Source organism: Rutilus rutilus (genome assembly GCF_951802725.1).
Source record: "Rutilus rutilus genome assembly, chromosome: 19".
Taxonomy (NCBI): Eukaryota; Metazoa; Chordata; class Actinopteri; order Cypriniformes; family Leuciscidae; genus Rutilus; species Rutilus rutilus.
Window position 1 is genome coordinate 2,177,760 of NC_140232.1, and position 14,110 is coordinate 2,191,869.

The 14,110-nt window shown below is 42.2% G+C and overlaps 1 protein-coding gene across 5 annotated transcripts in view; it reads right to left on the minus strand.

Annotated features, from left to right (window-relative positions):
• Positions 1-1,488: 1,488 nt before the first annotated feature.
• The window catches only part of LOC311278736 (serine/threonine-protein kinase WNK2), a 71,743-nt gene continuing 59,121 nt past the window's right edge, over positions 1,489-14,110 (minus strand). For 3 of the 5 annotated variants that reach the window (XM_084389745.1, XM_084389747.1, XM_084389744.1), the window contains 4 exons: positions 12,594-12,692; positions 8,538-8,582; positions 7,531-7,808; positions 1,489-4,029 (listed from right to left, as the gene is read on the minus strand). In XM_084389745.1, the coding sequence (XP_084245871.1) occupies positions 3,688-4,029; positions 7,531-7,808; positions 8,538-8,582; positions 12,594-12,692 (764 nt within the window). In that variant the 3' untranslated portion in view covers positions 1,489-3,687. The remainder of the gene's footprint in view (positions 4,030-7,530; positions 7,809-8,537; positions 8,583-12,593; positions 12,693-14,110) is intronic. The other 2 variants (XM_084389746.1, XM_084389748.1) reach the window with 2 other exon arrangements.

Sequence of the window (14,110 nt, forward strand, 5' to 3'; positions counted from 1 at the left end):
GACAAAATCAGCATAAAAGAAAAGAGAAATAACAAGTCAGTGTCTTTCTGGTTAGTGTTGTAAGAGGGTGGAGCTTCTGATCAAGGTGTGTTGAAACAAGTCAAAGAACAAAATCAGCATTTCTTCATGTAAAATTTTACTTGAATTGAAACATTAAGATATAACGCTATAAAGCCTTGGATAAAACACAAAAGAACAATGAAAATACCCAAATATTAAAAATAAAAGATCTCAAAACCCTTACACATGTTTTATTTATTGCTCTTCTTTATTGGTCCCAGAGTTTCTCCAGGGTCTGTCATGATCCCTCTCTCTTATAATGATTACTTCTCATGCTGTAGTTTCAGTGATAAACACTCCTCTGTTCATCATGTGATTGTCAGTGTTTGGAGAAACAAACAGATCAACAGATTAAAAGTCCTGAATAAACAGGAGAAACGGAGATGAGACAAAAGTTTGTCTCTCATGGATCACTCGTCAGAACCTTTATTAACACTTATTTAGTATTTCTTGTTAATTATGAAAAATATACTCACTTTATTAGCATAAAGACACTTCTTAAATATAATATTAATATACATTCAGTCACATCACTGTTTATTTATTTATACACATGCTACATTATTGCATTCTTTTCTACTCACTATATTACTGTACTGTTAGATGTATTTTGTTTTATTTAAATCAAATGTTATTTATTTTTATCAATTTATTTATTTTTATAATGTTTATTATGTTTATGTTTAGAGCAAATGTTTATATTTAGTTATTTTTTATTTACATCTAATAAAAAAAACAATTTATTCATCTTTTTTATTCAATTACATTAAAAAAAAATCATTTTTATCAAATTTGTTTAGTTAAATTTTTTTTTTTTTTTTTTTTTTTACGAAGTTTTTCTCTAAATCTACCCACACCTGCTCTAGAATATGCTGTTCACGACACAGTCACATTTCACTGGAAGATCCATTTAAGAAAAAAACTAATTATGTGGTCAATTATTATTTTATTTTTAAATAAACATACATGGATTAATTGTCAACAGTATGATCCATAATTTGCATTTACAAAATGAATTTTTATTGCATGTCAAAAACGGACACAAAAGTACATTCCTTTTGCAGGAAAGCAATTGCCTTTCTTCATTTAATATGGTTAGGACAGTCTGATCGAAATAGGATATGAATAATCATTTGTGCATGTTTCAGTGAGGTTCACAGTGTTTTAAATTGATAAAAAAAAAAATCATAGGCATTCATAAGTCTAATATATTGTGCAACATATTTGGATCAACCAATATTAGTGTTTATTAATTTTCTCCATTGGACGGATCTTAGAAGGACAAAATATCAGGGATATTGTTTTATGTATAAACTTATTGTCTGTGGCTGGTTCTAGAAGTGAGAGATGTGGGACAAAACACATTCAGCAGAACGATAAATAACTATAATGATTGGTTGTAATAAATGTTATACGAGCTGTGTAACATAACAGTGTTCTCACCATTTCCAACTTGAAAGCATTTTTTTTTTTTTAAGTATATTTTAAAGATAGAAAACAGATTTTATTTTCCCTGTAAAATTATTATTTTTTTACAGTGTACCTGTACCTCAAGAGCACGGCTCAGATAATCACTGTTTACGCCTGTGAAAAACCACAAGAACACAGTAGCTATTAAGCACAAAATATTGATTTATTCTTAATTAAACTTGTACACAGTCTGTGTTGTGAGTGCATTTCGTTTGGATCTGAGCGGAGCAAAGTAATGTGGAGAAGGATGAAGCAATCATTCACAGAGAAAAGACCGGGAAAAGTCCATAACCATCAGATCCGTGAGACACAAACATGGTAAAGTGGAGTAATTATTGCCAGATATATTATCAGCATTAATAACGGCAAGAACAAAACATCAGAAACCTCCTGGAAACGTTTCTAACTGCAGATCATTGATTAACATCCTGTACAAATGCATGAAAAACACATTACAGGACAGAAGCTGCAGCAAAACTAAGCACTGAGGAAATAAATACTAGAGGACTGTACAATTCACAGTTTGGCAGTTATAATAGAAATATAACCCTGACTAAAGATTGAATCACACAAACATACAAATAAAACCAGACTTTATGTTGGGATGTGGATTTTGGATGCAAATACGTTTTGTACACCTGTATTCAATGCTTGCACTTTCTCATGCTGGATCGCTTTTATTTAGAACAACAATAAATATGAGTCATGACTAACAATTGCACTGCCCTCTTAAAAGAAATTAAAACTCAACATCATTAACACTGTGCAAGAAGGAATAAACTCAGCCTTTATGCAAAGCAAATAAAAATGATACATTTGGTAAAACAGTCAAATGTAAAGTAGTTTGTCAATGTTCACATTATGGGTTGGGATAATGCAGCACGTAACAGGGAGGGTGAATCACATGCAATGTCATTTTGACACACATTCAGAGTCAAACCTGCATTCAGTCCCTGTGTTACGCTGTAAAGAGGGAAGGCGGCGCACTTATAAGAGCACGTTTACACAGTAATTCTTAATTCTGTATTTGGGCGTCCGCGACGCTTTGATGGCATGCATCGTTCATCAGATCATCGCAATGTAAACCAGTCGTTCCTCAAACGCGTCTGAGACTCTGTGCTTAGTGCAGTATTGCTTATGAATGATTGTAACCAATCAGAAACCCAGACATCAACCGCATTCGTTCATCAATCTAGCTACTAGCTACACTTCAAATGATTAGGTTTATATTTAATGCAAACTTGCTTCAGCTGAAAGGGGACGTAAATAGAAAAAAGATCACGCAAAAAAAAAAGAAAGAAAAAAAACGCCATTGCATTAGGAACAGAAGAGGAATGTTTTCCCCCCTTTAAAACCGATTCATACCTTTCGAGGGAAAACTGATGACCGATCAAGGCACTACATCATCCTGAATTGTGTTTCTTAAAGTAGGGATTTTGTCCTGTGGTCTGAAATTGCTGGATATTCCTGTAAACCGCCAATGAAAGTGCTGTAAATTAATGAAACGCGTATGATTGGAAACCAGGACTGATATTTCAGACCATAATCAACGTTCAGCACTGGGACGCTTTCATAAAACATTTATGTATTTTTTCCATTCTTACACAAATCGTCACGAGTTTTAGATAAGAATGACTACATTTATTCTGCTCCTGTTTCATTAATAAGGCCCAATATGCCTGTTTATGTATCCGTATGTTTTAGTCAATCACCAAAATGATTATGACATGATGGCAGTAGAACTGAAGGCCTAATCTCAGCCGAACCCTTGACAATAACACTCCTTAATTCATACTCAAACATAAGAGCTAAAAGGTCAAAACAAACAAACAAACAAACATGCAAGCGGCGCCCACAGGACTGGTTTGATACAGTAACACACTCCTCATGCCCACATTCACACACACACACACACACACACACACACACACACACACACAAATTCACACCTCATATTTACAGACTCAAAGGCTTCATACAGACACGTCTCCCATCCAACAGCGATCTAAAGCACACAGACATTGAGGAGAGATTATGGTTTGATCCTGAAGCCGAGTTAAAACATGTTGCAGGAACTCCCAGTCAGTTTGAGTTTGCGTGATTATCCATCTGCAAGTGTGCATTGATTAGCCTTATGCAGAAGAGTGTTTGAAGCGCTCATGCAGTCCTGGCTTTGCTGGGGCACATTGGGGCGTCTGGGCTTTTGACCACCAGAGGAAACGTCTGCAGTGCCGGGCTGGCCATGGTCGGATACGGGACCATAGCGGCCGTGCCAAACATTCCCACCGGACTGGGCAAACCGGACCACTGGTGTGGATACACAGGGGCTGGCATCACCCCAGCGAAGGGGGCGGTGGGCATCAGGTATCCGCCCCGCTGGATGACGGGCGACGGGCTGCTGGTGATGCCGTGAGGCATGATGGGACCCAGAGCTGCTGACAGCGGGCAGGACAGGGGTAGATGGAGCTTCACAGCCGCCGCAGGGATTGAACCTCTAAACTACAAGAGAAGAGAGAGACCAGATAAAATAACACTGCTTTATGGTTTCTCATGGTTTATGTTTATTCACTTTAAATGCTTTAGAAATTTTAGCTTATTGAAACGAACTGTCCGAAAGAACCAGTTCGCGGAACTGACCGCCTGTGACTCGTCAGAACAATAGACTATAAAAAAATATTGGCCTTAGTGTCCATGACATCTCCTGTAGGTTTCTGAAGAGCAATTTTGTAACCCAAAGTGGGTGGAGCTGGCCAGTCACCATCTTGGCAGCGCGTCACTCCCGGATTAACGAAAATGGGCAAAGAGGCGGATTTGCTGAGGTGACATGACGCTAACAGACAGCAGAAAAACGGCTAGTAGTGACAGCAGCTGCAATCCACCTGTCACTCAAGTGGCCACGCCCCTAATTATGCAGAACTTTAAGGCTTAATATAATTTAAATGGATGACCCCCCTCTACCTTTAGTTAGTTCCCTTTCAGTTCGGTCACGTTCGACATAGTCGGAACCTGTAATGTTCGAGTACTGAAAAAACGAGCCAATGCACATTGGCGTGCAAGATTTGAATCTCGCACTCCGCCCCACAGCGTGGGTATAAACACGGAAGCGATGCACACACCACTTTGTCATCACTTTGTCATTTGTCAGAGGCTCCTGGGGCATATGGTATCCGCAGCCACAGTAACGCCGCTCGGATTGCTTCATATGAGAACGCATCAACACTGGCTTCACGGCCGAGCCCCGAGATGGGCATGGCAGAGCGGCACGCTCCGTATGACAATTACCCCGGCCTGCCGCCAAACCCTCAGCCCGTGGTCAGACTCTTTGTTTTTCTGGGCCAGAGTGCCCCTAGAACAAGTGTCCAGATATGCTGTGATCTCCACAGATGCCTCCAACACCAGCTGGGAGGCCACATACAACGGGCATGCAGTTGTGGGGGTCTGGACAGGCCCCCAACTGCATTGGCACATCAACTGCCTCAAGCTGCTAGCAGTACACCTTGCTCTGCCTCAAAATGCTGCTACTTGACAAACATGTTCTGGTCCATACGGACAACACTGCGACCGTTACGTACATCAACCATCAAGGTGGTCTGCGCTACCGTCGATTGTCACAACTCGCCCGCCATCTCCTCATATGGAGTCAGAAGCATCTGAGGTCGCTTTGTGCCATTTATATCCCCGGCATGGTCAATTGTGCCGCAGACGAGCTCTCACGACAGCCTGTGGCTCCAGTAAAGTCGAGACTCCATCCCCAGGTGGTCCAGCTGATTTAGGACCACTTCGGCGCCGCACAGACAGATCGGTTTGCCTCTCTGGACTCATCCCATTGCCAGTTGCTCTACTCTCTGACCGAGGGGACCCTCGACACAGTTGCACTGGCACACAGCTGGCCCCGGGGCCTCCGCAAGCATGCGTTTCCCCCAGTGAGCCTTCTCACACAGACACTGTGCAAAGTCAGGGAGGAAGAGTAGCAGGTCTTGCCAGTTGCCCCTTATTGGCCCAACTGGACCTGGTTCCCTGAACTGATGCTCCTCTCGACAGCCCCTCTCTGGCCCATTCCTCTGAGGGAGGACCTTTTCTCTCATGGACGGGGCACCGTATTGTACCCGCGTTCAGACCTCTGGAAACTCCATGTCTGGTCCCTAGATGGGATGCCGAGGTTCTAGGTGATCTACCACAAGCTGTCGTAGACACATCACTTCCGCGAGAGCACCCTCTACGAAGTATACGGAGTGCACCCTCAAAGTGTATGTTGCCTCACATCACGATGCAGTTGATGGGAGATCCTTGGGGAAACATGACCTGATCGTCAGGTTCCTAAGAGGCGCGAGGAGACTGAATCCGCCTCGCCCCAATCCCCCCCCCCCCGCCATCGTCTTGGCGTATCAATCCCAAGACGCACCATGCCCCCCTGGGTTGCGAGCCCACTCCACTCGGAGTGTAGCTTCTTCCTGGGCGCTGGCACAGTGTGCCTCGCTGACAGATATTTGTAGAGCTGCGGGCTGGGCGAAAACCTCTAGCGGACCAAACACGTTCGCTAGATTCTATAGCCTACGTGTCGAGCCGGTAGCTTCCTGTGTGCTCTCTTCGCATAGAAGCCAGCCAAAACAGCAAGCCCCGCTCGAAGTGTCGGCTTGCTACGCCATTCCCCTCCTACGGACTGGAGACGTGCGCCATTCTTGCTCCAGTAGAGTTCCTCTTTAGCCGAACCCTGTTGAGTTCCTCCACACCCCTCGGCAATGGACGTGGCAGAGCGTCTGTTGCCAGGCCTATCACTCGAATGCATTGGTGGAACCAGTGTTAGACTGTGTCCCATATGTTGTGATCCCTACGGCGATCCCATATGTGTATTCTTCCACGATACGGCTCCCCGCGGCAAGCCCGTGTCTTTCCCTTGCCAGAGCCCGCTCTGCCATCTCTTACTGGTGTTGTCTCCCCACTGCTTAGGCCGGAGCCACCTCAGTAACATTACATATGTTGTACTGCCCGGAAACGTAGTCCCGTCACCACTAGTGCTGGATCACCGCTGACCCCGGGCTCCATTTGGCTCCTAAGTGAAAAACAAGTGGTGTGTACATCCGCTTCCGTGTTTATACCTGCGCTGTGGGGCGGAGCACGAGATGCAAATCTCGCACGCCAATGTGCATTGGCTTGTTTTTTCAATACTCGGATGACAGGGTCCCTAAGCGTGATCCCAATCAGTACGGTACGTCCAACTACGTCTCCGTTCCCTCCTTCAGGGAACGAGGGTTACATACGTAACAGAGACGTTCACATTTATAGTATGTCTCAATAATAATGCATCTGGTTAATAGAACAGAATATATACTCACTATAAAAAAATTATTTGTTGGTTTAACTTAAAGTAACCTGGTGGCCTTAAAATTTCCTTAGAGTTCCCTCATATTCTCCAATGTTGCGGCTCCTCTCTTCGCAGTCTGTCAGTAACGCTCTGTTTAGTTCCAGTATCTATAAAGCCCCTGCTCCTGAAAAGCATAATGTGCTCTGATTGGTCGGCTGGAGCAGTGTGTTGTGATTGCTCGATGGTGTTTTTAGCCCCCAATGGCTCCTTAGAGGCAGCTAACCCAAACCTCAACCTTAAACCTAGGAAGCGCTGCCTGGAAGGCGCCGTTGGGGGCTAAAAACACCAAACACCGTTGTGATTGGTCGAGACCTTCGAGTGTGTTTAGAAAATATCCCGCCCCTTACCATAACCGCCAGTTTCAACACACTACTAACTAACTCAACCAGACCCCTTTATTCTGCGTATGAATTATTTAAATGAGGAATATGATGTGTTCGTTCCCAGAAGAAAACTCTGGACTACAATGGAGGAGTTTTAGGGAGTTCAGAAACAGTGACACTGATATAGAGAAAAACTGAAGCTTTGCAGAGCTTTTTCATGATCAAACAGCAACATTACACACTAATCACAGATGAACATAAAAAAAAAAAAAAACATCCTCCTTACAATTCTGGATGACAAACAGCATATAGTACCTGATTGGGGACTCTGGCCATTGCAGTGTGGCTGGTCTGGAAGGAGTGATGAGATCTCTGCGGTCTGATCTGACACACGGAGGGACGGAGCTGAGGGGCGGAGGCAAGAGTCTCTTTCGCCCAATCATCAACCAGCTTGTGTAGGTCATCGGTGAATGTGCCAGTCTTGTTGTTGCTGTTGTTGGCTTGAGCCTGGACGAGCGCAGTGATTGGCCGAGGCGATGAAGCCGGCACAGCTGCAGATGATGATGATGATGAAGCACCAGCGTTATGAGACCCTGAGAAAGAGACAGAGAAAGACCTCAAGCTCAGAGAATTCACCCTGAAGTCCTCTGTAACCAATCTGCTGCTCACTGACAGATGATGAGATTCGTCACGTAACGCAGTGAAGTGTGGTTAATATCATGGTTAATCGTTACGCATTACTAGAGGTGTAAATATTTGCTTTGACAATGACTTGATTCAATACCAATTTTTAAGTTAATTTAATTTAAATTAACCATTAAAAAGTTTGAGGTCGGACTTCTGAATAACACATGGTTTAAGAGTCACAGACATCAATCAACCACTTGCGTACTAAGGTTTGTTCCCACCAATGAGAGAACAGACACTGAGTATGTACTTGAAATGTGTTGGTGGATCTGATTATTTCTGCGTTTGTGTGTTTCTTGTTGTGCACTTGTTTCTAGCCTAAAATCAAGCAGCTGGATGATTACAGAACCAAACCAAGAACAAAGAAATACACAAATGCACTTAAATGACCAGAAATACAGAAATCATAAAGGTTTCAATAAGCACTTGACTGCATCAACCATGCAACTAGAAAAAAAAAAATTCAAATGAATATAAAGAATCAATGCACATTTCACAATCTGCTGTTGCAAATGAAGAGCACTTAACACAGAGGCGAACGCTCATGCCAACAAAAGAAATGACAAGTGAAAAAAGAAAGAAAGGAAGAAAGAAAGAGGGACTAGTAGCGAAGAAGAAAGGAGTAGGATATTTACTACTGTTGCGCTCTTTGCCTAGACAGAGTCGTTTCAGAGTGGACCCTACAAGAGCAAAACAGCAAAGACAGAGACGTTAGGGGGCAGGGGAAAGCACATGGCAGAGCCCATTGGACAAGCTGATGCACAAGAAAACATAGCGACCAATCAGTGAACAGATACAGAATCAGGTGCAGGGAGGCTTCATCTGTGTTCTCATGAGGTGTCAGTGAGTGACATGTTTGAATGGTTCATGAGCTAAAAAAGGCCTTTTGTGCAGACAACCTTAAAGCCTGGACTCTGAATGAGGTCCAACACTTTTGTTTGACTAAAGTGTCCTACTTTAAAGACCCCATGAAATGGTTTGACGGGCACAACAACGTTCCTTCCTGAATAGGTCCTATTGAAATAGGATGTTGGTTTGGCCAAAATCATGACTGATTGTACTGTGGATGGACTTCTCACCACCAGCTTCACCTTCATTTAAGATCCAATGGCAGCTGTCAGAACATTTGTTTGTGTTGTAGCTTTAGATGAGGACATTTAGTGTTTATAATTAAAGGCAAAAGGACTTTCTTATCCTCTGCTCATGGTCATAGTCCAATAAAATGCTCACCGGAATGATACAAACAGTCATGTGAAAAAGAAAGTACACCCTATTTGAATTCTATGGTTTTATGTATCAGGACATATAATATCATCTGGTCTTTAGCAGATCTTAAAATTAGAACCTCAGATGAACAACACATGACATTATTTAAAAAAATAAAGCCAAAAATGGAGAAGGCATGTGTAATAAAACTAAGTACACCTCATGATTCCGTAGCTTGTAAAACGTCTCGGTTAGGTATGTAACCTTCGTTCCCTGAAGGAGGGAAAGGTGAGACTTTATGTCGATGTCCCAATGTAATTGGGATCACTTCGGGAGCCCTATCATCTTCGAGTGTATACAGAATGAGCCAATGCACATTGGCATGCGAAATTTGCGGCATTAACTTAAAGTAATCATTTTCTGAATGATTATCAGTCTCTTACAATGTTGTGGAGGAATTCTGGGCCACTCTTCTTTCATTTCATTGATGTTTGTGGGCATTTGTTTATGCACAGCTCTCTGAAGGTCCCGGCTCAGCATTTCACCTTGATTCTTTACTTTTTCAGCCATTCTGTTGTAGATTTGCTGGTGTGCTTGGGATCATTGTCCTGTTGCATGACCCAATATTGTCCGAGCTTTAGCTGTTGGACAGTCCGCCTCACATTTGACTCTAGAATACTTTAGTATCCAGAGGAGTTCATGGTCAACTGAAGGGGCTGGAGGGGTTGAGGATCTGTGACTGCCAAACAAGCCCAAATCATCAAACCTCCACCAACGTGATGGACAGTTGGTACGAGGTGTTTGTGCTGACATGCTGTGTTTGGTTTTCTGTGCATTATGGCCAAACATCTCCACTTTGGTCTCGTCTGTCCAAACGGCATTGTTCCAGAAGTCTTGTGGTTTGCTCAGATGCAACTTTGCAAACCTAAGCAGAGCCGCTATGTTCTTTTTAGAGAGAAGAAGCTTTGTCCTGGCAACCCTTCCAAACATGCCATACTTTTTCTAATTGTACTGCCATGAACTTTAACATTCAACATGTTAACGGAGGCCTGTAGAGTATGAGGTGTAGCTCTCGGGTGTTTTGGGATTTCTCTGAGCATTGCACGCTCTGACCGTGGGGTGAATTTGCTTGTACGTCCACTCCTGGAAAGACTGGCAACTGTCTTGAATGTTTTCCACTTGTGAATAATCTTCCTTACTGTAGAATAATGGTCTTCAAATTGTTTGGAAATGGCCTTGTAACCCTTCCTTGATTGATTGGCAGCAACAATTGCTCTTCTATGATCATTGCTGACGTCTTCCTTCTTTGGCAATGCTCCAGACTAGCAAACTACCAAAACTTTTATAGAGTTGGTCACAACAGACGATTAATTAATCAAGGGCAGCGACTGACTGCTACTTTCCCACTTAATCCCTATGGAAGCAATAAGACTTAGTTTGTCACCCATGGCTTCTCCATTTTGGCCAGGGTTTTGCTAAATAATGACACTCTGTAATATGTTGTGTCGTTCATCTGAGGTTGTATGATAAAAATTATTTTTATTAAAGAGGGTGTACTTTCTTTTTCACATGACTCTATAGAGCAAATGACCTCAAAGCTAAAAACCTAATTTTGATTCATGGGGTCTTTAAAAGCCAAGACTAATTAACTGAATCCTTGCTCACAATCATATATGGTACGTGTCTGTGGCCGTGAGTGAAAATACTGTGCATTTAAGATTACAACTGAACTGATCTTCTCCTAAACCTCAACTTTTAACTCTTTCCCTGCCATTGACGAGTTTTTCCGGCAATCCGTGTTTCCACTGTTATACGGTAGGGGGGTACTATTACGCATCTTCTGAAATAGTACAGAATCTCTGGATCAAAACACAGACAAAGAAGCAGCAGAAACAAGTGATAGAAGCATTGCTGACGCACGTCAAATCACGCAATCATCAAACGGCATATAAATCAAAACTGTCTAACGTTACTGAATGAAATGTTGAATCCATGAAGAGGAAACGACTGTGAAGCTTTGAGGGTGTTGATGGATCGATCTACTCTATCTGTGTTTTGATCATCACTCTGAATCCCATCCGGATGAAGACTTGAACTAAAACATGATTTTTTTTCGAGCTTTTTGTTCAAATGTTGCTTTTTTATGAAAACATATTCAAGTTTTAATAAAAAAGAATGCATAAATCTATAATAAAACGTGTTTTTTTGTTTAAAAGCAGAGGCTCTGTTCTTTCTTTTGATATATTGACTGTTCAGATATTCATACAACAAAATATTCTTGGGGCCATGAAAGTTTTGTGAAAATTATCAAAAATGCTGGTGCTGGCTGGCAACTTTTTTCAAAAACGCTGGTGGGGAAAGAGTTAAAAGAATCACCAATTAAAACCAAACAACAAACATCTGGATGCATAAAATACTTTTTATCCACCCCAGAAAGCACGGCATGAGTTATTTATAAACAGTTGAATGTTTTAAACAGAATTTACATTAAGCTTTAAAACGTCATACGGTACAAAGAAAAATAATAAAGAAACAAAGCATTTCAAAAGGTAATTTGAATGCAACGAAAGTGCTGCATGCCAAATTTGAAAATCTAACTAGTAAATTACAAAAGGGGGGTGACATTTTCCACACAATGAAGGTTAGAGTGATGACTAAATCATAACTTTGACATGGAGGGAGACCAAGTATAAAAATAAAGCCTAATCTTCCTAATCACAGCTATGATGCACTGGTGGGGAAATTCATGTTTTTGTCCAAACTGAACCCTCACCTAGAGGAACAAAATACTACAAGCCAAAAGAAACAGAAACACAAGGTAAATAATATGCATCTGGGACAGTGTCATAGTAGAATCATGCAGGTGACAGCCAGATAACAGGAAGTGAGGTAAAAAAATTCAAAATACAGCCCTGATGGTTTCCACAGCAACCTGCTCGTGCCCTTGGCATGCTCATCTTCCGAATCCAAACATGAGACGGCACGTCAATCATCGTCTCATTGGGGTTTTACGTGGAGTGAAAAGGAAAGAAGGCACAGATATATAGACGATACAAAAGCTTTGGCAGACAAATCCATACACGCTCTCTCTACTTTCAGTTAAATGTTGGGAATGGCTATGTTTGGGGGAAGACAGCTCACGTTATCGGTCAAAGCTGCAGCCCAGCACAAAGCATTTGTAAAGAAGACAAATTGAAGGCAGGACGAGTAGACATGAAGGTCTTTCCTGAATAGGATACACTGTAGAGGCACAAATCCCAAAATGAGTTTGTCTTGTTTTTCTCAGTTGCAGTACATCGTACCATATTCATGGAAAGTGCCATCTGACATGAATATGGAAATGAAATGGCTGAGAATGTGTGTTAGTAGATGTGAACATGTGGGAAATGCAGTACAGAAAAACCAAAGCAAATCACGAGAGAAGAGCAGAAAGAAATGGGGAAAGGAATTATGAGTAATAGAAGAAAAGTAGAACAAATACAAACAGATGGACATAGACACGGGTCCACTGAGGAATCTAGTGCGCGGTTTGCTACTAGATTTATAGGTGATTCGCTCGGATGTTTGGTGGTAAACGGTCCAGCCTGTGGAGAAATGAATATAAGAGGGAGAGAGAGAAAGGGAGAGAGAGAAAGAGAGAGAGGGAGAGAGAGACAGGTGTAACAGCCGACACAGGTAGCATTCAGATCAGTACCCCATCAACAAGCATCATATCAGCAACACACCACAACATGGGTCAAGCGTCTCAGAAAACAGTGGTTAATGTAGATGTGGAAGTGTGTACATGTGCCTGTGTGTTTCTAACAATGGGAATGTTTTTCTGGAATTGATCAAATAGGTCACAGTCTTATGCATCATTAGCCACTTTCACACATAAAACCCATTTATGTTTAAAGTACTGTAACATTGCTGTATTAACCATTCACTCAAAAGTGATTTAGTTGGTTTAACTGGTAATTACACCAGTATGAGGGGAAACGTTTAGTTTTTTTCCTTTATTGCATTGACAACCATTCCAAATTATCCGACTGGGATTTTTTCGTCACTTCACAGCTCAAGAAAGTCCCTAGTAAAGAGTTTGGGCCTGCATGTGCCATCAAGCATGTTAGGATACCTTTTCCTTTCATAGGTTAAATCAACTACCAGACAACTAAGTCAGACATTATGGGAACAACCTCCCAAGTGTGGCGATTGTCTGAAACCCATAGAATCACACAAGACTTAATTGGCTGGTGGCACTATCGCTGCCCTCAATAGTACAGCATTGTTGGTGCCTCAAAACGATGTGCCATCATCTCGCAGATTTCTCTTCTTCAAGATGTGATTTTTCTAGTGAATGCTTGTTTGGAGTTTGGCAGTGGGCAGGCTGACGCTCTTCTCCAAAGTGGTAATGAAGCCTGGCCCTCTTTGGCTTATTCTTAGCTTTGGGATGTGGTGACCGATGCAGCCCAGCCAGAAGTGCAGTCTAAGTTGAATAAGTTAATGCTTATTGGCTGGCCATAGTACGTGTCCGCCTTGCAGGTCGCTGCCATATTTCAAGGATTTCCAAAAGATTTTGAGGTTCTGGAAGCAGCCCTTTTCGGCATGGATCACAAATCCGACTACATCTGTGTAATAAAGTTCAAGTTCAAGGAAGGAGGAGGCGGGAACCTGCGAACAGTAAACGTAACTTTAATAATAAAATAGATATACAAAAAAACAAAAGGAAAGCAAAACAACAACAAGTCCAGGCCTGGTCCTCTCTAATCTTGCACTTTCATCACTCCTTTTATCCTTCCGGAGCTCTTCAGTGGGACTCGAGACCAGTGTGGCACAGGTGACGCTCACCTCGCTCCATTATCTCTGACGTGATGGAGCTGGGGTGTGTTGAAACGCATGTGGTTGAAGTGGAGCTTGCTACTCATCTCTCACCATCTTCTGCCCATCTTGGAAGAAGTGGCCGTCTAAGCCCTGCAGGACTACATCGGCCCTGATCAGTGATTCCTATATCACTGCCGGTCAG